Below are 22,896 nucleotides of genomic sequence, written 5' to 3'. Positions count from 1 at the left end.
TTTCTTCCCTTTTTCTTTTTTAAATAAAAATAACTGCAGCCGATGAGTAAGGAAGCGGGCTTTAAAGCCACGCGGGGAGTGCGACCAGGGCGGTTCAGCAGGTGGCCAGCGGTCCGCACCCCGGGCCCCGGCCGAGCCAGCGCGCGGACTCCGCTGCACATCAATGGGAATCCCCCGTGGGAAAGACGCCTCCCACCACGCCTGCGCTCGGACGCCCGGCCCATCTCCGCGCCCCTGGTGCCGCATCCCACCCCGGCTCCGCGCCGCGTTGCTCCACGCCCGCGGACGACTCTCCGTGCTGAGGGGCGGGGGAGCCGCCGCGGTGCGGGGACGGGGGGGGCGGGAGCGGCGCGCGGGGAGGGGAAGGGGTTCTCGCGCGATTGGGCGAGGTTTCCGGTGTTGTGACTGAAACCCGTCAATATGGCGGCGATCGGCCGCGGCCGCTCGCTGAAGAACCTCCGAATACGAGGTAAAGCCCGCCGCCGCCCTCGCAACCCCGCGCGCTCGGTGCCCGCCACCGCGGCGCTCAACCTGCCCCGGGCCCTGGGGTGGGGGAGACGAGCTTGGGCGCTGGCCGCCGGCGGCCTGCGATGCTTCCTAACCGGGGCTTGTGTGTCTGTTTCGCACAGGGCGGAATGACAGCGGCGAGGAGAACGTCCCGCTGGATCTGACCCGAGGTAATGCGGGGCGCCGGCGGGGAGGCGCGGGAGCGTGGGCCGGAGCCCGGGGCCCCGAGGCTAGGGTGGGCTGGCCAGCGAGCGACTCGCGGCGCCGGGGGCAGCGAGGGGCCGAGCCCGCGCCCATCCCCCTGCCCCGCGCCCTCTTCCCTCGGCTGAGCCCCTCCGGGCCTCGGGCGGCTGCGGGAGCTCTGGGCGGACTCGGTGCAGCCAGCGACCCCGGGGCGCTCCGGACTACCACCCCCCTTGCTTCCCCGCTGGAACATTTCTTCTCCCATCACCGATCCTGGGCCACCGATCCCGGGGGCGGCCTGGGAGGAGGCGGGTGGGGGGTAGACGTTGTTATTTAGGTTACTGGAGGATGTTTGAGGGAAGAGCGACCACATCCTGCCCTCCCCGTCCCCCGGAGCAGATGCTGGACCTGCTGGGTTCTTGCTGACTGCGTTGTGGGCTTTGCCCTGTCCGTGCGCGCTCCTCCTGGGACCCGCGGCTTTGATAACTCGGAGGTGAAATCGAGAGCCGGTGATTAGGGCTAAGTGTCTGGTTTCTGCCGTGTCTCCCTGCTGCTTCCCTTTCCCGGGCCCGCCGGGTCTGGAGTTGGCTAGAGACCGCCCCCTCACTCTGCTGCAGGTTCATTGTGTACCTTCTGCAGCAGCAGGGACGGGTTTGTTTACACCTTCTCTGCAGGGCCGGTCCGGGTTATAGCTTTAAGAACTGTATCCGCCTAACGATTGGCGTTTCTTTCTTCGGTCATGGGCCACCGGACCGGTGTTTACTCCGCAATATCAGCCTGAAGCATTAGTAGTCACACGGTAGATTCTTTTCTCTTCCTCCATAAACAGGATTTGGTTTCAGAGTTCGGTGGTCATATTCCGCAGCGCCGTAGCTTAGGATGTAACTAGTTCTGCTGAACAGATTCAATTTTTGAGATCTGTGAAACGCTTCAGGAAGTTAGAAAAAAAAGAAGACGTAAACATTCTACGTGACACAAGTTTGCTGTTGTTTTACCCTGTATTATACTCAATAAAGTAGTTGGTGGTTGTGGGGTATTGACAGCATAATGCGTTCGTAGTTTTGTTTTAAGACTCTTTCTGTGTAGACTGAGCGACCAGTTTTGATTTAGTTACGTGAGTACATATTTGTTAGTGTTTGGTTCCGATAGTTCAGGAAGTTACGTTTTGAGTAAACAAGCCCTTTCAAAGGCAGAAACTTTTCTAAGATGCAGTGCAGTGGTGTGTAAGTCCTGGAAATGGCACCTAATTACATGAGTGATTTGGAACTTTTTTCTTCCCCAGTGACTCGGTCCGAGAATCGGTATAGAAAAAGATCAGACTGTTATTATTTTTTTTTTGCAAATTTGTAAACTTAACATTACGTAGATATAAAAGTTTATACAAAGTATATTTTCCAGCAAGCATTCTGATGAGGGTCATAATACCGACCTGAGATTTAGCATTGCACTTTTCTAACTATGTAGTAGGTCAGTGATTTAATTTGTATTCAAGCAATTGAGATAAAAGAGCACTTGAGTAAACCTGATCCTAGTCTCTCCAGTAAAAACCTGCTTGGATGTGGTGTTGGAAATTGTACATTGTAATTGTACAGTATGTTGATTTTGTTAAACTTTTTTGTGTGATTGGTATCAAAATCTGGGCGTGTAGAAAAGCTTATTTGAGACATGCCTCACTTCAGTTTGAAGTCAGATCTTTGTGTATTATTAAAAATAATCAGTTCTTGGAGAATTTAGTGAACACCTATAGAACTGTTTCTAGAATTATGTAAAATGCTCAGAAAATGGTTTTCACTTGCCCTGATAAAATGTACTCGAGTCCTAAATAAGTATACACAGCCAGTTGAAGCTGATCCCAAAAGCTGTACACAACCGAGAGAGAGAAGGTTGTGGGAATTATAATCCTAAATCATAAGGAAGTTTATCCAAAAAAGAGTTAGATTTATTATTTTGTGAAACCGTTGACTAGAGAAAGTGTTATTTTGATGAATGTTTCATTGTTCAAAGGCTTGTGGATCATCAAGAATTAAACTTTGGTAATAATTTGAGACCAGTGAGGCGGTCCCAGTTGCAGCTGAATGACAGCTGCTTGTGGATCAGATTACAATACGGAAAATGATAAAGTTTGAGCAAAGAAATTTTTGTTTTGCTTAGTGCTACGGCAGTATTTGCTCTTATTCCAATTGTTTTTGAGAAGTTCATTGTGTAAGTGGACAGCCATGTTCATCATACATAGAGGTTATGATCATAGTAATCCCTGAAGGAGACTTCCACATGTAGTTAAGAACGCTCTTGTAAAGTCAGGTAATTCTGGATTGTAATCTCAGGGGCAACAATAGTGAGGGTTTGGGGGACGAGTTATTTGACCTTGCTTCCCTCTTGGTTTCTCCAACTGGGCGAAAAAAGTAGCTTTAGAGTGTTAGTAAGACTGTAAAAGGTCAATGAAGGTGGTTCTTAGTTACTCAGCATAGAATCTTGTAGTTTATGAGTAATCTTTAGTGTTAGTTGCTTCCCTGCATCGTGAAATTGGGATTCTTTAAATCATAGTTTTAAAAAAACTTGGCAGGTGATTGTGTGTTTGCATGTACATGAGCAGATAGAGAGGCACATGGGTGCATGTCTGTGTAGAAGCTGAGGACAGCCTAGGTGCTGCATTTCAGGAGCGCCATTTTATTTATTTATTTATTTATTTACAGGGTTCTGGGTACTGAATTCCCTATGCTTGCAGCAAGCTCTGACACAGCTATTTCCCAAACCCCAAATTGTTTTCACTATCATAAATTCATTCAGGAATCAGAGAATTCCTTTTTGAGATAGTCTGTTTTATTAGTTGGGTGTATTTGAAATGGAATATTTGATGATAATGTGATTTTGAAAAATATATTTTTCATTTCAAAAGAGATCACAAGTCAAGCAGGGTGGTCCATGTTGTTAGTATCAGCATTTAGGAGGTGTAGAGTGCATTGTGAATTGGATGCCAGCCTGAGCTACATGAGACCTGTCTCAAAAAAAAAAAAAAAAGTTACCAACTAAGTTTACCTAAAGTTCAGTTTGTTGTATGTACTTAGGATTAGGTATGACATGACATTGTATTTTGTGAACCTTAGACACTTTTTTTAAAATTAATCTTCTCATTTTAATTGTTGGATAGGAATGTGCTGTATATTTTGTTTTCCTCCTCCCATAGAAATGTTTTTAGTGACAATGAGTGGCTTGTATTATGTATGATTCTCCTGAGGTCCAGAAGAGTTTGGCTTGGGTACTGCTGTTATTGCTGTGGTTCAGACAGAATACCTCTGTTAAAAATTATTGATGCTAGTTCCAGGACAGGAACCAAAAGCTACGGAAAAACCTTGTCTCAAAAATCAAAAAAAACAAAAACAAAACAAAACAAAAAAATTATTGATGGACTAATTCTGACCTAGGAACTCATTTAGTTAGTCTTAAAGTTATGAGTAATTCTTGCATTCAGTTTTGTTCAGAAACCTATTCTACTTAATTTGTGAAAGTCCCCAAATTTGCTACTGATAGCGTTAAATGCTTCCTATATTTTGCATCAAAATGTATTTTTTAAAAACAAATGCAAACACCCAAATGTTTCATTTAGCCTACTTCTACAGCAAGCATAGCCTTCATCATCATCTTCTTCTTCACTTTTTTTTTTTATAGTGCATCCCCTTCTGGTACTGACTCAGACTTGAAAAGACACAGTGTTCTTTCAGAGTAAGCCCCTCTTAGTATAGTGTTCAAAATGTATTCCCAGAAAATGGACACTTCTGTATCAGCTATTAAAGTTAATTTGTTAAAACTTCTGAATTTTACATATTTTGAAAATTTAAAATCCTTTATTTTTCCATTAGAAGAATGAAATGCTGATGGTCGGTTCAGCTTGCTGTTTAGTATTTAGAAGAGCAGGAAGGCTATCTGAAATAGTGTGAATTTGAACATTTTTGTTTTCTATTTTCCCTTAGTTGGGAGGTTACTCATTTTCTTAATTGCTCACGAATTAAAACAAACAAACATTGACAGAAATCTCTTATGTATCAGAAACTGAATTAAATGCTGGAGGACTAGGAGGGAGAAGGATGTTGTTCCTTTTAAAGAATTTATTGGGGCTGACATAAAGAAGTGATTGTGGTAAGGAACAGTAAGTACAGACTGTGTAAGGAACAGAGTTAGTGCCACAGCAGTCAGAAGAGAATGTGACTATCTGGAGGATTGGTGACCAGAGAAGCCTTCTAAAGGAATAAACTTCTCTTAAAAACAGTGACAGCGCGGAAGGAAATGTGGACTGTCTGGAGAATAACCCACACTTTTGGAAAGGGAAAGTCAGTAGATAGAGGAGCTAATATAATCTGAGAAATGCTAAAGGAGTAGACCAGCGTTTAGTACAGAAATGGAAACAAAGATGTATTAGAGTGAGGAAATCACTGATTTGCTTTTTCCCATTGAAAACTGATTCTGACCTTGTTAAAACTCCCTCTCCCCCCATTTTGGAAGCAGTCTTGCTGTTTATCCCTAGCTGGCCTGATTTTGAATGTGTGGTCCAGGCTAGCTTTGAACTTGAGGTAGACCTCCTGCTTTGGCTTCAGTGTGGGATGACAACATGTGCTAGCACAGCCAGCTACTTTCATTTCTTTATGAAGAAGGTGAAACCTGACAGACCTAATCACTTCAGACTTCTTGCCTAGAGTCAAACTGCATAGCATCTGTTTCTTTCCAGGAGTGGCTATACTCCTGATCAGAGTTCCTTCTGGAGGCTGTGGGGAACTATTTTCCTTTACTTTCTTTTCTTCTGTCTTGTCAACTCAGTTTCCATATGCTTTAGCAAACATTGGCTCTACCTTCATATGGGTAGCCTACTAGAGTGGGCATGGGCCAAGGCTGAAGATAGAAACGGATGAAGATTGGAAAAGTTACTTTGCTGAGGACTTTAGATGGGATAGTTTCATTCTACAGTGTCTTCACTACATTGGCTCTCCCCCTATTGATAATGCTTTCTTTTTGTTTTTTGTTTTTTGTTTTTTTTTTGATTTTCGAGACAGGGTTTCTCCGTAGCTTTTGGTTCCTGTCCTGGAACTAGCTCTTGTAGACCAGGCTGGCCTCGAACTCACAGAGATCCGCCTGCCTCTGCCTCCTGAGTGCTGGGATTAAAGGTGTGTGCCACCACTGCCCGGCCTGATAATGCTTTCTTAATGGATGTGAATATCCTCTAGTAAAACTCACTGGCATCTGAAGTTCTACATTCTACTGTATTAAAAATGTTGTACTAACTTATCTCAGTTTTTTACCAACTGTTTGCTATGTTCATCCTAATCAAAAGAATAAAAGCTTTGAAATTCTAAAGCAATGAGACTTCAACCAGTGTCATAGGGCCAATGAGTGCCATGTCTCTAATAATCATTTTAAAGTTAGAATGTCTAAAACTTTGTACCTGAAAGTGTATCTACTTTCTGACTTTTCAGAACCATTATTTTCAGTTTTTGAAACTGTAGACCGTTCAGTCCTGTTGACAAACTGCTTCAGGTTGCCTTTGATACCTGTTTGATAGTCTGTTCCCTGGTGAATAACAAGAAGACCTTATTTCTGGTTTTACCTTTTCCTCCCTGCTGTACTACAACCAGAATCATTTTTTTGTAAATCCAGATTTGATTTTGTCATTCACTTAAACAACAGCCAAACAAGATCTACTTTGGCATACAGAATAAAGTCCAAATTCCTTAGCTTGGCTTCCAAGACCCTTTATAATGTATCTATTGTCTTATGTGCTACTGCAGCTGTCGTGGTCGATATATCTGCCTGTTTGTACAGTGTGTGTGTACACATTTCTTCATACACAGAACTCTTCTCACAGGAAATAAAGGGTTAGTTTACTGGTCTAAAGCATCAGCTCTCCCTCCATTCCTGTTCTTTCTTCTTGGAAACTGTGTCCCTATTTGAGAACACTTGCTGAGTCAGAGAGGAATGCTGTTCCTTAAGTGTGGCATGCAATTTTATATTTACTTACGTAGATTCCTTTACATAGGAATGTACTCTCAGTACTTTATCAATAAAAATCCTAATTCTTCAAGGTTAAGGGGTAGAACTGAAGGATCTTGCATACATGCTAGCCAAGAACTTTATCACTGACCTTGTTCCCTGAAGTGAAAGAATGGAGAAGGAAATGAGCAAAAAGAACAGCATATTGTTAAAGAGAATAGAGAAAAATAATGCTTTGAAGTTTGCAGTCCTTTGGGGCAACCAAATCGATAGTGCTATAAAATAGAAACATCTTTCTGGAAGGGACAGTTATGAGATCAGTTGGGTTTTAACTTTCATGTGGTTGATCCAGCTACCAAATGCTGGAATGTGTGTCTAGTGGTTGTTACTCTGAATTTATGATTTGATTACTTTTTGTATAAGGTGTTGGGAGAATGGAAGCACACGAATGCACATGCGCACACAGAAAGTGTACATTAGGATTAAGTATAGGAGCTTACACATGCTAAACATGTCACTACTGAGCTGTTTCCTCATCTCTTAAATGGAGAGTTAAAGATTTGAGCATTCCAAGACAATGTGGTAAGGCTGCATATCATGGATAGGAGCCTTAAGAAGAGGCCATGAGGTAATAGGAAGGTTATAATCTGTGAGAGTTTTTCATTTGAAGGGGCTGAAAACTGAAGGTAGGGTCTGTAGAATTCAGTTCTACTCTGAATGTGAGACCGGTTTTGGCCGGCTGTTTAACCTCTGGGTTTCAGTTACCTTACTTCTGCAATGCATAATACTTTTTGCATACAGCACCAATCACTATCAGCTGTTGAAAGGTTAAGAAGAAGGCACTCAGAACCTTGTTAAAGTCGTGGTGAGATATATTCCCATAAATTGTAGTGAATGCGTATTGGAGTGGTGGTGTTCCCTAGCCCTTTAAATGTACCTTACAGTCAAGTGACCCACTGCTATGACTTGCTCCCTGCCTCCCAGGTCCCAAGCTCTAGAAAATTGTGCTGTGAAAAGCACAATGGGTAAGTGAATGCTTTGCATGCCTGTGTCTCTATCCCATCTAATTATGGTCTGCTCTTACCTGCAGTTAAAACAATGATGATTTGAGAGTGCTAAATCTATATTCTTAATATTTATTTTTATGTGTAGTTTGGGAAGATTGCATGTTCTTCTTTTCCCCTCTAGTAGGTTTTTCTTCGGGGGGGGGGGCACAATTTTTATTTCCTGAGCAAATACTCTTAGAATAGTGGAGGAAAGCAAACAGACTAAAATGTTTATTAGGTAACAAATATATAGATGATCGAAAGGTAACTGCTAAGCTTTTTGAATCATCCAGTGTTTTGATATCATTGTACTTTTTTTGTTAGTGCAGCCAGGTTAAACTGACCTGCCCCCTGAAAGTTGTATCTGTACACTGAATGTCATATAGGGATTATGTAGATGCTAAAGTAAATAGGAAATATTTATGTGTGACAGCTAAAAATAACATCTGTTCAGTGTAATGGGTCACCAAGGAAGCCAAACATGAGTGCATACTTCATGTCCCTGTGAGTCTTCCGTCTGGATGCATGCACCGTGCCGTGCACCTAGTAATGATGAAGTTGACAGAACAGAGAGGATATGCTGATACCTTAAGTGTACCCTGTTTACGGAGCCAGACGAATATAGTAACAGATACTTTAAGAAGTATCAAATGGACTTGCGTTTTAAAGACTTACCTTAAATGGCTTCCAGTTTTTACTCCAATATACTGAAGAATTTGGATGGATAGTGGTTTCCTTTTCTTTTCTTTTTTTTTTTTTTTTTTTGGTTTTTTGAGACAGGGTTTCTCTGGTTTTGGAGCCTGTCCTGGAACTAGCTCTAGTAGACCAGGCTGGTCTCGAACTCACAGAGATCCGCCTGCCTCTGCCTCCCGAGTGCTTGGATAGTGGTTTTCTTAATGTCAGCTTGTGCCACTACAGAAGGCTTGAGGCAATTTTAAAAATCAAAACAAATTTGAGAACTAAAATCTTCTTTTGTTTTGATTTTTGAGATAGAGTTTTTGTCTATATAACAGCTCTGGTTGTCCTGGAGTTGTAGACAGGCTGGCCTTGAACTCACAGAGATCACCTGCCTCCCTAGTGCTAGGATTAAAGGCATGCACCATCACACCTGGCTGAAAAGTAGAATTTTACTAGCAAGTCATTCAATATTTAAGATAATATGGGGAAAGTTAGTGACAAGTGTTTTCCTCCTCAACTGTTGAAGACTGATTATATGTTAAGCTTGGGCTTATTTAGCCTTTGAAAGTAATGCCGAATTGGATTGAGAGATTTGAAGCATACTGTGAAATAATTGCATACTTGTGACGATGAGTATATAATTGCTCACATTCCAAGCTAACTCATAAATGATTTTTCTCCCATTACTGTAGTGCTTATTGGCCTCGTCTTCATTAATATGTTATTCACAGAGGATATTGTGCAAGTTCAAGGGGCTCTGTAAGTTTAGCAAACTTAATTCTAAAGAGATGCAACCTGGAAATAAGAGACTAAAGTGGGGTAGCTGTACTTTCATTATTTCCTACACTGAAATGACTGTTTTCTATCTCAGAATTTAAGCATATCACCTAACAATGAGGTAGATGATTTGAAATTAATATCCTGAAGGCTGGCCAGATCACGCAATGGATGAAGGCACTTGACTTGCTGACATGCCTGAATTCCATCTTTGGAAACCACATGAAAGAACAAGAAGACTGACTCCAGTATTTTCTTCTTTGGTCACCACACATGTGCTGTAGCATGCACAAGAACACACACTCCCAACACACATAAATAAATAAATAAATAAAATAAATAAATAAATATGCAAGAGACATTTATCTTAAAATCATAATGTTTCATGTCAATCCCAGAGACCCTGCTTAGCCCTATCAAATAGTAAATAATATTTGGTGAAATGACTTCTGTGTGAGGGTATCAAAACAAGACTTGTTGCAGAGATTTTAGTAATCTTGCTCCAAATCCAGTATAATTTCATGTGTTTCTCATAATGAATAGAGAGTGAAGAGGCACAGGAACTGTAAACAAAGGAGATTGCCAAGTAACTTAGTTACTTAAAAAGGAGCAGTTTGCTAGAGAAAGGGATATTTAACTGCTTTAAATTGGACATGTATATATTTTTTTCAGCAGTTACATAGATCTAGAAAAGTCACGTCTTGAAATAGTAGTGCTAATTATTTCCGTGCTTGGTCTATCCCTGGTGTATTTAAACTTTTAATTGCCCTGTTTTTTTTCCAATTCGTAATCTTCTGATGCCCTTCCTAACATTGTGCCATCCCCACCCCCTGCCTCCTGCTATTGGAAAGGGGAGAGAAAGTCAGAATTGTATGGAGAGAACATTTTGGGTGATATGACCTCCAACCTCAAGCTGCATTGTAGTTTCTGTGTGTGGCCAGGGAACAATAGAATATTGTGACACTTATTATTCCACATATGTGTTGTAAGAAGTAGGTTTGTTCTTTTAAATCGCATTTGTCTCCTGTGATAGTGCGTTAACCTGGTGGTGATGGAGTGGCTGAACATTGGAGCTGTTGGATAGGCTGTTTGCTTAGAATGAATGGCAAGAGGTTTCATTTCTAGACTGTTACTGGTGATGTTTTTAAATGACCCAGGCTGCTGAAGGAAGTTAGGTGAGTGTTCATGCTTAAGTTTCATATGTTATATGAAATTCTTATATACAATTTTAGTTATTTTTGATTAAATTTAAGAGTACATTAGCATTGAAATGGTTGTTAATGTATATGCTTTATTCCCCTCTTACTGTGTTAACTGTTTCAGCTTTGTTTTCTCCCCAGCCAAAAGAGAGAAATTACTTGAAAAAAGAAAAAAACCTTTTGGATTTTCAGAAGAAAACAAAAAAGATATTGAGAGCCTGGGTTAAAAAAAGTGACAGTTGTTTTTATTCATAATTGTATTTTTTTAATTCTGTATTTGATTATTGAGGATTTTTCACCATACATCAGTAATTGTTTTTATATTATAAAAGTGCCGCAGAGGAAAAGTATTTATTTATTTTTGAGACAGGAGCTAACAGTCTCCTAAGTGTTGGTGTACAGGTGTGCACTACTACTTCTGGCTTTATGTTGTAAACACATGCATATATTGCCATGAAATGTGTAATTGGGGTATTGGCATATGCCTGAATTGGGATAAGGTATGTTTTATCTAGGAACCTATTGTTTATTTAGTTCTTGTGGTATTGGGACTTGAACCCAGGGCCTTGTACACAGTAGGCATTCTACTACTGAGCTCCATGCACAGTCATTTTGTTTGTTTGTTTGTTTGTTTGTTTTGCTGTTTTTGAGGCAGGGTTTCTCAAACCAGGTAACCCTGACTGCCCTGGAACTGAGTGCTAGGATCAAAGATGTGCACCATACCCCCCTCCCCCGGTCTTTTTGTTTTTAAAGCTTACATATTTTATTGACAGGAGGCACATGTTCATACATATTAATTTCTTTCCAGTCTTCTAAGGTGTACATTACTTATATAATGCCATCTAGTTGTAATATGTAGGTTAAATACTGAAACCATTAAGAACTGATGAGCGGGAACTTACATCTTAAAAATGAAACACAGAAAAGGAATTGCAAAACAAGGAAGATGGAGAGCTGGTTCAGTGGTTAAAAACACTGGCTGCTCTTGCAGAGGACTCAGGCTCAGTTCCTCACACTCACACAGCAACTCACAACCTCTTTAATTCCAGTTCCAGGAGATGTGACACCATTTTCTGGCCTCTGCAGGCACCAGGCGTGCACACACAGTGCAGGTACATACATGCAGACAAAACACTCATACACATAAAATAAATCTTTAGCAAGATGAAAATTTAACCTGTGAATTCCTGAATAAACATTAGTGTTCTATTACACCTCCTAAGTACCTTCAGTTTCTAGCTGTGGCTGTAACCCATGAAGAGCATTGGGAATAATTGACAGTATATAGGAGAAAAAACTCACAGAAGAGCAATTTAATACTTCATGAAGGGATCTGATGAGACAAGATCAATGAGTATACGAATGGCACTAGAAAAACAGCTTGTTAAAAACCATGCATAGATTCCTCTTTCCCCCAAACAATGAAAGCTGTCAGATCATACAGACCCTCACACTTGAAGGGAAAGAGTTGTCACTGACTGAGCTGGGAGATCACTGGAGGGAAGAAGACTCAGGATGATGAACAGGGCAGGAGGTGTCCTATGACAGAAGACAAGAAGCAAACCTAGACTTGTAAACAGTCATTTCCACGGGTGGAGCTTCACAGTATTCTTGTGTCTGGCTTCCTCCTTGACCTTTGTCCTTGCTGTGTTCTCCACTTCATTCCTGCCTGCTTGGACACAAGATCATTGTCTCCTTGTCTCAACTCATCCCAGGGCCCTTTCCTTTGATCCAGAGCAGTAAGTCACCAAGTGTGGCTTTGAGGCAGTCAGATTTGCTTATTGGAAAATAAATCACGGCACTTGCCTGGACACTTTTCCTAGTAACCTCTGATGTAGCTGACCCAGTGCTGTGTTTGGTAGAAGAGAGGATATTGTATACCATGCTAGACCATTGTTTGTCTGCTTAGACATACGAGAATGATTTTTCAACATGCAGATCTTACAGTCCACTCCTACCAAATCAAAGTCAGAGTTATGTCTACAATCCCAGCACTTGGGAAGCAAAGCAGGAGGATTAAGTTCAAAGCTAGTCTCAGCTATTTAACAAGTTTAAGGCCAAATTGGATTTTAGTTACAAGCCATACTATTCTATGCCATATAATTCCTATAATTACCACTAATTTAAAGTTTGGGTGTGTATTACCTAAAGAAAGAGGGGAAAAAGAAATAAGGAAAAGGATCATTTTATTATCTGTGCCATCTCCACCCCATTTTTTTTTCTTTAAAGGACAACTCTGAAAGTCATGCATGTGAAGAAGAGACTCTTGCATGATATTCTTTAAAGGAAAGAGACCAATGTTGGTAGTACATCAAGGAGTCCTGTAGTTAGTGTTCCTCACCTATGGGGGAGATGGAATTTCTCCGTGTAACAGCCCTAGCTTTCCTGGAACTTGCTCTGTGGATCACACTGACCCTGAATTCACAGAGATCCACCTGCCTCTGCTTCTTGAGTGCTGGGATTAAAGGTGTGTGCCACCACCACCACCTGGCTAGGTTTCTGTAGTTCTTTAATGTTACTTTCTTAAAACAATTGTGCTGCACAGAATCCAGGCCTTCTTAGTATTTGGAGTAAAATTGGTGACTGTGCTCTGGAATGTCAACAGGTCCACAGAGGAACCCATTTTTTTTTTTTTTCTGTTCTTGAAAACAACACAGAGGAGTTTGAAATTACTGTGCTATTGGTTAAAGGAGTTCCCACAGCAATTATCTACTTTTTGCTATTTTTTATTATTTACACTTTTTAAATTATTTCTAAAGATGCTTTTCCTTAAAAGCTCATACATGATTAAACACTGATTCTGTTTCTTAAGATTGCAAAGGGACCATCCTAGTTGTCTTTCTTGTCTTGTTCATTCTAGGAAGTCATAAATTAATATCAGATTGCCCTTACCCACTGTCCACATTGGCTTTTCAAGACAGTTTCACCCTGTAGCCTGTGCTGGCTTTAGACTTGTGGTCATCCAAGAGCTGAGATTGCAGGTGAATCAAACCTGGTGATTAGCAACATTTTATATTCTATTCATTTATTCTCTGTTTTCTTCTTCTTATGTCTTTCATTGGTTTCTGTTTCTCTTTTGCTAGTTTTCATTTTTCTGATGTCACCAATAGAATATTATGTAGAGACAGATTACATTTTTCCATAGTGGCATTTGATAATATCGTCACTGATTTACAATAGATTAAAATTGTTAAGTGCTTTTTAATTAGTTTTCCTAACCATTCTTTATTCCCCTCAAGTTGGTTATGTGAAAGTTAGTGGTGAAGATTTCGCTGGCTAGCTTACCTGTACCCCCAACTTAGAACCAAGTATTTCATAGATAACTGATTAAACATGGTAAGGCATGGTTAATGTAGTCTTCTAGAATAAAGAAAATTTTATTCATTTCATTATGCAAAAGCAGTAGATTAAGTGTGCAAATTGAACTACACTTTAGTTAAGTTTTTAGTTGAATGCATAATATTCTAAATGCTGATAGTTTGACTATGTCTGCCTGCCTACCAGCCTGCCAGCCTTCCTTGCCTTCTTCTCCCTCCCTTCTCTCCCTCCCTCCTTCTCTCTCTTTCTTTTTCCCAAGACAGAGTTTCTCTGTAGCCTCGCTGTTCTGGAACTTGGTCAGAAGACCAGGCTGGCCTTGAACTCAGAGATCTGCTTCCCCAGTTCTGGGATTAAAGGCATGTGCTACCATGCAGTTTCAAATGTTTATGCCTGGACTTCCCTGTTGGTGGAAACAGCAACCCTGAAAGATCCTTGCAGTTTCAAATGTTTATGCCTGGACTTCCCTGTTGGTGGAAACAGTAACCCTAAAAGATCCTTGCTGTTTGTGAGTCTGCAGTATATTGAACAAGTGTAAATGCAGTATAGATTATTAGTGTTAAAGGGCAATTGTTTTTAGAGATGAATTTTAAGTGATAGATGCTGTTATGAATGACACAGTGCAGTAAATCTATTTTTAACCAGCAGTGTCTTGTTTAAGATAATGGTACTGTCTGCCTGGTGTGTAGCTGGTCCATTCCCCTTAGCTGCTGTCAGTGACTGTTTGGAGCTTAATAATGTCCAGCATAATCAGAACTTGGTCCAAAACAATATTTCGATTAATAATACATCAGCAAAGTTGAGCCAGGTGGTGGTGGCTTTAATCCTAGCGCTCGGGAGGCAGAGGCAGGTGGATCACTGTGAGTGCAAGGCCAACCTGGTCTACAAGAGCTAGTTCCAGGACAGGCTCCAAAGCTACAGAGAAACCCTGTCTTGGGGGAAAAAAGTGTGGGAGACTTCTCAAGTACTACGATATTTTAATTCACATACTTTAAAGTAGATGCTTCCTTCTGTGTAGAGCCAGTGGAGGGCAGGTATGTCATCCAGTGATGTTGCTGCTGTCAGACCCTTTAAAGATTCTGTTTTGGCTGGGGTTGTAGGTCCTGGGTTCCCCCTCTACCACCACCAAATAAACAAATTTTCAAAAACTGCTTTTGAAGGGTACTAAAAGGTATTTATTTAAATATACTTTCTTTAAATTTTGGTTGGATTGTCTTTTAGAGAGTAAGTTTGGGATGTTTAAGTATAATATGGGTCCACATTTGAAAAATCGCTTTGTTAACCTAATTATTGTCAAACAATACACTGAGTATCTCTTTCCAGTACTATATTGAATACTGGGAAATGAATGTAAGACAGATAATTTTGTTTTAAATAGCTTGCACTCTGATGACTTCATCATTATAGATGGGTCCCTGGGTATGGTGACCGTTTTCTGTAATAACCGGTTTCATTTTCTGTTTTCACTCATTTGTGTTTGGTAAAACAGCTTTTTTAGTGTTTGTTTGTTTTTTTTTGAGTCAGAGTTTCTCAGTAGCTATGGAGCCAGTCCTGGAACTCATTCTTATAGACCAGGTTGGCCTCCAACTCAGAGAGATCCGCCTGTGCTAACATGCAGTTTAAAATGTTAAATGTATTTCACCCCCACCCAGTGCTGGGATTAAAAGCGTGTGCCACTACCACCTGGCTTCCTTAGTGTTTCTAATGATATTTTCTTTGTAGAGCACACGTACCTTGATTATACTGTCAGGGTCATGGATGGGACTTTTTCCCTCACTTCACTTAATTTTATTTGCCTTATCGTGAGGCTTTTGTTCATTCTATGCAGAGGAGCTATCTGCGTCCCTTTTCATTTTCTTTAATTTATATTGTTGACTCTTCTCTCCTCCCCATCCCTTCCCTTCCACTTCTTTCCTTTTCTTTTTGTTTGGCTGTGGTTGAACCTAGGACTTTGCATATGGTAGGCAAATGTTCTACTACTGGAGTGTAACACATCTTTTTCATAGTCCTTGCCATTGGTGACATTATAGTGTGTATGTCTTCCTGCAATGTAAATTTTGTGAGCATAAATGTATTTTGCTTTTCTTATTATTATATTGATGACTGGAATAACTCTGGCATGCTGTGCATGCCTAATAAATATTTATTGACTGAGTAAAAGAGACCATCAGATTTATGTTTTAGTTTGAGAGCTTCCAAGCAGTTTTATATTGCTTACGATACCTTAATCTTATAGTCAAGTACACCAAACTTGACTATTTAAAATTGCTAATTATCATATTCTAATTTTTTCACATTTCTCATTTGGGTTAAGAACAGTATTTTAATTGGGGCAAATCAGATGCCCTGGAGCCATCATAACCTTGTTTCTTGTCCTTATTCCATATATCGAATCTTCATTGGGATGGTGGTACCGGTTTCTGTTTCTGAAATACATTTACCATCTGGTGCTTCCTACCTGCTGCCATACTTTACTCAGGCCCTTTACTCTGTTTTTGCTGGATGACTTGAAAACTGTAACTACTCCTCCAGGAGTTCTATATTTTCCCAATCTCTTCGCTCCTGCAGCCAACACATTTTCTGAAAAGTCAATATAACTTCCCAAATGGGGTTGAGTTCTTGCTTTTTGGGATTCAGTAATATGTGTTACTTTATAATATGCTTTAATTTATTCCCGTGTTTTATCTTACTAATCAAAATTAGCAAATATTTATTGACATTTTACTGTGCACTGAACACTGATCTTTGACTGTGCCTGCTTCAGTAATGACAGAGTGAGTCCCTGTTCTCGAGGGACACAAACTGTAAACATGTGAATGTGGGATTTTAAGTGCTGTTAAATGCTGTTAGTCATATAAAATTTGGCATGTGAAAGAATATTGACTGTTGGCTGGGGGAAGAGGGGTTGAGAAATGCACTCCGAGGTGTAGTATTTAGGAGGAGACACTGTAAGTGTACGATGGAAATCTTCCAAATAGAAGGAACAACTAGTACAAATTCCCAGAGATAGAAAGAACTGGAATGGCTGGCATGTGATGAATGAGAGGGAGAGGGGAGGTATGTGAAATCAGAGGAGAGAGACAGACAAGTATTAACTTGGATAAGATGATACAGTTGAGAGTCATGTGATCTGACTTAGAACCATCACTGTTTGGAGAAATGCACTTGCCCTTGGAACAGTGTACCCGGCTTTTTCTTTTGGGCCATCAACCAGCTCCTAAATTGTGTCACGGAAACTTATTAGCCAGGCTTAGGCTCGTTTTGGCTAGTTCTTTTAACTTAAATTAATCTGTTTCTATTTATCTTCCTTTGGTCTCAGGGCTTTTTATTTTTTCTTCTGAATTATCTTACTTTCACTGCTTCAGGTGTCTCCCTTGTTCACTCCTCCCCCTCCTCCTCCTCCTCCTCCTCCTCCTCCTCCTCCTCCTCCTCCTCCTCCTCCTCTCCTCTCCTCTCCAGCCTAGAATTCTTCTATTTATTCTCTCTCCCTGCCAGCCCTGTCTTTTTCCTGCCTCACTGTTGGCTGTTCAGCTTCTTATTAGACCAGTCAGGTGCCTTTCGTAGGCAAGGTGATACAAATGCAGCATATCTTTATGTAATTAAACAAATGCAGTGTAAACAAAAGTAACACACTTTTACACAGTTACAGTAATATTCTACAGCATAAGCAAGTATAACACATCTTTGTCTAATTAAAATATACTCCACAACAGAACAGTCTCTGCACAACACATAGCACTGAATCAATACTAACTGAAAGAATTAATCCTTTCATTTTGATCACAATTTTCAGTTAGAATCATTTGAGACTTATATATTGTCTTTCAAACAAACCAAAATGGACTTGGTTAAAGCTCTGGATTTGTAACCCCTCATGTTTTAATATTTCAAGTGATCAAGGAATACCCCAAACAACATCAGTTTCAGTGAGACTTTTCTGTAGTAGGTAGAAATGCTACATTCATTTATTCACTTGTTCATTTATTCAGGTAGTTACTGTATAGAATATCACAGAGTATTCTGCCAGATTCTGATTGAGATTTTAAGATAGTGCTGACCGTACTCAAGATTCAGTTAGTTGCGTGTAATTTTTTATAAAAGTAATTTTGAAAGACTAATTAGATTAGCCTGACAAAGCAGGGAACATGAAGGGCATTGGCTGGCTCTCTTGGTCTCCTTCCCTGCTCTGTATATACACACACACACAGGCACGCACGTAGCTGTAAAGTCTGCTTCTTTTCACATGATCCCTCTTGCTATGTTGCTGCTGCTAGGTGCTTTCTAGCTGTTGAAATTAGCCTTCGAAATACGGTCAATTAAGCTAAGCAGAAGTTGGTGAAGTTACTGCTTTTATAATTTTAAATTTTTTTATTCTGAGTAGAACTCCAGAGTAATTTTTTTTTTTTTTTTGCTCTTGGCAATCCTGCTTGCATCACTGCTGCCCACTGCCGACCTGTCCTACACCCATTGTGTATTGCTGTACTTGGAGTAGAGCTATTTGAATGGTTCATGCAGAGTTTGAGGGGAATCCTTGTCATTCATTTTACATCTTTTATTTATGTACTTTCACATTAGAAAAAGTTCTAGATTTATAATGTGGTAATATTAATTATATAGGCTCATGATCACTTTACAACCTTGGAAACCCCAGATCTCTGAAAATTATTGTTTTTTCTTAATCAATAACCTGATAAAACCTGACTTGACTTAAACTCACTGGTTTTGAGCCTGACTGGAATTTTATTATTAATGTTGATTTCCAGTAGTGTATCTAGTTTCATGTTTTACCTCAAACAGAAAATTATACTTTGTGAATAAGCAAGACTGTCCCTAATACTATTTTGGAATACTCTGATAAATATATTTTAAAATAATAAATGAATTTTTAAACTTGTCTAATCACTAAAATTCAGATGATAGATTACAGCCAACAGTAAATACGGGGAAAGTGTGTGTCAAAAGCACTGTCAGAACATAGACATGTAGAAATGTTAGCAGTCTTTCCTAGTTACTTTTCTGTTGCTGTGATAAAATGCCATGACCAAGGCAACTTACTTAGAGAAGGAAGGAACTATTGGAGCTTATGGTTCCAGAGGGATAGGAGTCCAGCACTGTCATGCTAGGGAGTGTGGGAGAAAGCCACTGGAGAATTCAGGATGCTTTTGTGAACTCATAGCTGCCCCAGGGGGATATACTTTCTCAGCAAGGCCATACCTCCTAAGACTGTTCATATAATGCTACCAACTAGGAACTAAGTATTTAAATGCTTAAGATTATAGGAGCCGTTTAATTTAAACCACCACACAGTATATATCGTGTTCTAACTTCTTATTCTTGGAAGATATACCTAAAAATGGATCATACTGATTTTATTTGTAATAGCCCAAAGCTTTGGATTGTTAAAATTTTAGATTTTTTTTTATTATAAATACCATGAAGTTGTTAAGAATGTCTAAGTGAGAAGTGGGGAAAGAAAAACAATAATTTTGAAATATGAACCAACTTGGATTCATACTATACAAATTAATTTTGAGTTATACTTTTTTTCTACTAATTTAAAATTGTCTTGAAAAGGCATAATTTAACATGTTTCCTTTTAATGCTTGGGGCTTGAGATAGCCAATATATTTTTGTTGTGATGATTTTGAGCATGCTATGTCTTCTTTGATGTATATTAATGTTTATTTGCAGGATACTAAACAGGAAAACATTTACAAGGCATTTATTGAAACTTAGACTATGAGAACAAGACACAGTTATGACAACAGGCTTACTTAACGATGATTAAGATATGTTCAGTAAGGTGTGTCTGTGATACTTACAAACTTGTGTATGGATGTAAGTAGTGTGAAGCCTAGCATTTCCACTAGTCCATAGTACATTAGGAAAGAAATTTTGGAAAGCTTTATTTTTTTCTTTTATGATGGATTATTTTGATTATGGGTATTTTTTTTAATTAAAGGTGACATCCTGCAGCTTCCATATCTGGGATATAGTTACTTCATTGAAGATAGCTAAGAACTGCAGTTTCGAGTCATTGTTCCCCTCCATGTTAGAATTAGCCTTGTTACCAGAGTTGGTGAGACAGTCGAAAGAGAACTATGAAGGCAGAGGCTAGAACTTGAGACTATGTTAGAGAAAATGGGTCATGAGGAGGGAATACAAATCTTTAAGAGAGGAACACTGGGACAGTGAAGAGATGGGTGTGGAAAAACTCCAGCAAAGATATCTGAGTAGCTCATCAGCAGTACAGTGAAGAGCTTAGGGGGAAAGTAAGCGGGCAGCCTTTGAACTGGGTAGATGATGAACGTGACAGTCCCCGCAGCAGACTGGGCAGAGAGTGGGTTGGTGAAGTTTAGGAGCTGAAGGGAAAGAAGCCATTCCATTGTGTATGAGGAGTGCATCATAGAGCAATGTTTCAAATGTAATAATTTTAAAAAGAGATTTAAAAAGTCAAAGAGACTGAAGATCTGCGAGAAAATAAATAATAGAAGTATAAGAATGAGAAGAAATTAGGAACTAAGAATACATGGAAATAGTAGAATGTAGCATGGTAGCTTTTCTTCAGGTTTCAAACCCTACTCAGATGAAGTATATTGTATAGCTGAGGTGTATTTGTATCTGTCTGTTCCTAGTTTCTGACGCAGGTTAAGATCTTCCCTGGTAGCCGGGCGGTGGTGGCGCACGCCTTTAATCCCAGCACTCGGGAGGCAGAGGCAGGCGGATCTCTGTGAGTTCAAGGCCAGCCTGGTCTACAAGAGCTAGTTCCAGGACAGGCACCAAAGCTACAGAGAAACCCTGTCTCGAAAAACCAAAAAAAAAAAAAAAAAAAAAAAGATCTTCCCTGGTAAGCCAGCTCGTGGTACTACACAGAATATTAAAAATGGGTTAGATCAATATGTAAGAGCTAGCCAATAAGAGGCTGGAACTAATGGGCCAGGCAGTGATTAAAAAAATACAGTTTCTATGTAATTATTTTGGGTAAAGCCATGCGGGCAGCCGGGTGCGCCGCTCTTATTACAACAGTGATGCTCCTTCCTACATTCATAGACGCCAGTTGATAGTCACATGCTCTGACTGCAGCTTTGTGAGGGCAGGTGTATATATACAAGACGTGCAAACAGCTCCTAAGTGATTCTAGAGGAATTCAAATTAATTTTATTAGGTGTAGAATTAATCTCATTATCGGGTGTGTATCACTGTTAATTGTTTCTGCTTTTAGACACAGATGTTCTATTCTTTCATGGGGTTCATTTAAATTGTGAGTTATTTCAAAGGCAAATAATTTTTCTCTTATTATAAAGGGTTCCTAATTAGAGGACTGTGGATGCCTAATTACCTTATGATTATCAGTGTAAGATATAATAGGTTTAAATATAGTGGGGAGGGCCTTGGTCCTGCCTCAAAGCAACGTACTAGACTCTGTTGACTCTCCATGGGAAGCCTTATCCTCTCTGAGGAGTAGATGGGGGGAAGGAGAGGGAGCGGAAACTGGGATTAGTAGGTAAAATGAGAAAAGATATTTAGTTTTTAAATAAATAAATAAATTTTAACAAAGGTATAGTAGTTTGACACAGAAATGATAGCAGGACATGCAGTAATTGTATTCCTTCAGCGAAATTTTTTTTTTCATATTCATGAGAAAAAATAGTATTAAACCCAATGTGTTACCAGCATTTCTTTGAATGACAGCCATTTCTGTAGCCTGAAAATTTGCCTTTGTAAATTTTTAGTATTTACTTGTGCCCAAAGTAAAAGTGCCTTGTGTGTTTGGATCAGTTTTCTGCTAATGGTTGTCTTTGTTTTATAACTGGGTCTCATGTAGTCCAGGATGATTGGAACTCACTTTGTAGCCAAGGATGATCTTAAACACCTACACCTTTATCCCACAAGTACTGAGATTACCTGTGCCACTATACCTGGGGATAATCTTTTTACAGACATTTATTTGATACTTAGGTGTACTATACTCTACTTTTAATATGAACAGAAGGATACAGAATTTAAGAAAGGACTCAATTATTTTTTTCATCCATTCATCAACTCTTTCTACTTTTTTTTTTTTTTTTTTTTTTTTTTTGGTTTTTCGAGACAGGGTTTCTCTGTGGCTTTGGTTCCTGTCCTGGAACTAGCTCTTGTAGACCAGGCTGGTCTCGAACTCACAGAGATTCACCTGCCTCTGCCTCCCAAGTGCTGGGATTAAAGGCATGCGCCACCACCGCCCAACTCTTTCTACCTTAAACATCTGTGCTAGGAACACTAATAAATTCACCACTTATTTTGTAAAAGCAGAAAAAATGTGAAATGATTGGAGGATTGCCTCAGATGAGTGATTTGGCTCTAGTTTTTTAGGTTAGGTAACTAACTTGAGGCTGAGTTAAAGACAGGCTAGACGTGTGTGTGTGTGTGTGTGTGTTGCTTATGTACATATTACTATGAGTGTATTTGTTACTTCGAAGTGTGTTACTTCCAAGATGAACATTGGGTATCTTTCTTCCTTATATTTTGAGACAAGGTTTCTTCTCTGTCCTCCTAGGCTAACTGGTTAGTGGGTTCCAGGGTTCCCTTGTCTTCTTCCTGCCCTTAAGCTCTGGAATTACAGGCACATCTGCCACACCTGGCTTGTGTGTAGATGAGTACTGGAGATCAAGTAAGGTCCTCATGCTTGCATGGCAGCTGCCAATTCAGTCAACTCAAAAGGCCCAGGAATGTGGTATTCTGAGGGTAGAAAAAAGGCAAAAATTTTAGTCTTTTCTTTTTGTATTCCTAGGATTGCTATTAAAAAAATACATTTGGCAAATTTAAGCAAATAAGGCTCATTACATGTCTGAAAATGTGAAACTTTTTTTGTGTTGGGGCAATTATATTTTATATTTTGTTAGCTCTTAATTTAGAACATTGATGAACTTTGAAGTAGTATTATTACTTTTATTGTTCCCTTTTAATGTACACACTGCAGCTCTCATAACTAATCATAAGATTAGTTTCTGTTTCTACTGTAAATTCTTATATTTTGACATTCCCAGTTCTGACCAGGAATCTTCCAGTTTCTTTTCTTTTTCTTTTCCTTTTTCTTTGTTATATAAATGCCAGATTGTTAAAAAGTCAATTTTGAGTGGTACATTCCTGTGTACTGTAAATAGAGACTAGTAGTCACTGGTATCTATCTGTCTGTCTGTCTGTCTGTCTGTCTGTCTGTCTATCTGTCTAACAGA

General features: G+C 39.7%; 1 protein-coding gene across 4 annotated transcripts in view; it reads left to right on the top strand.

Moving 5' to 3' along the window:
* The first annotated feature begins 356 nt into the window (after positions 1–356).
* Rictor (RPTOR independent companion of MTOR complex 2) overlaps positions 357–22,896 on the top strand; it is a 96,138-nt gene continuing 73,598 nt past the window's right edge. For all 4 annotated transcript variants that reach the window (XM_057789425.1, XM_057789423.1, XM_057789424.1 and 1 more), the window contains exons 1-2: positions 357–469; positions 630–677. In XM_057789425.1, the coding sequence (XP_057645408.1) occupies positions 421–469; positions 630–677 (97 nt within the window). In that variant the 5' untranslated portion in view covers positions 357–420. The remainder of the gene's footprint in view (positions 470–629; positions 678–22,896) is intronic.

The sequence above is a fragment of the Chionomys nivalis genome, chromosome 15 (assembly GCF_950005125.1).
Source record: "Chionomys nivalis chromosome 15, mChiNiv1.1, whole genome shotgun sequence".
Lineage (NCBI taxonomy): Eukaryota > Metazoa > Chordata > Mammalia > Rodentia > Cricetidae > Chionomys > Chionomys nivalis.
Note: the sequence above shows the minus strand (reverse complement) of the source record. Positions and strands in the feature narration are given on the sequence as shown.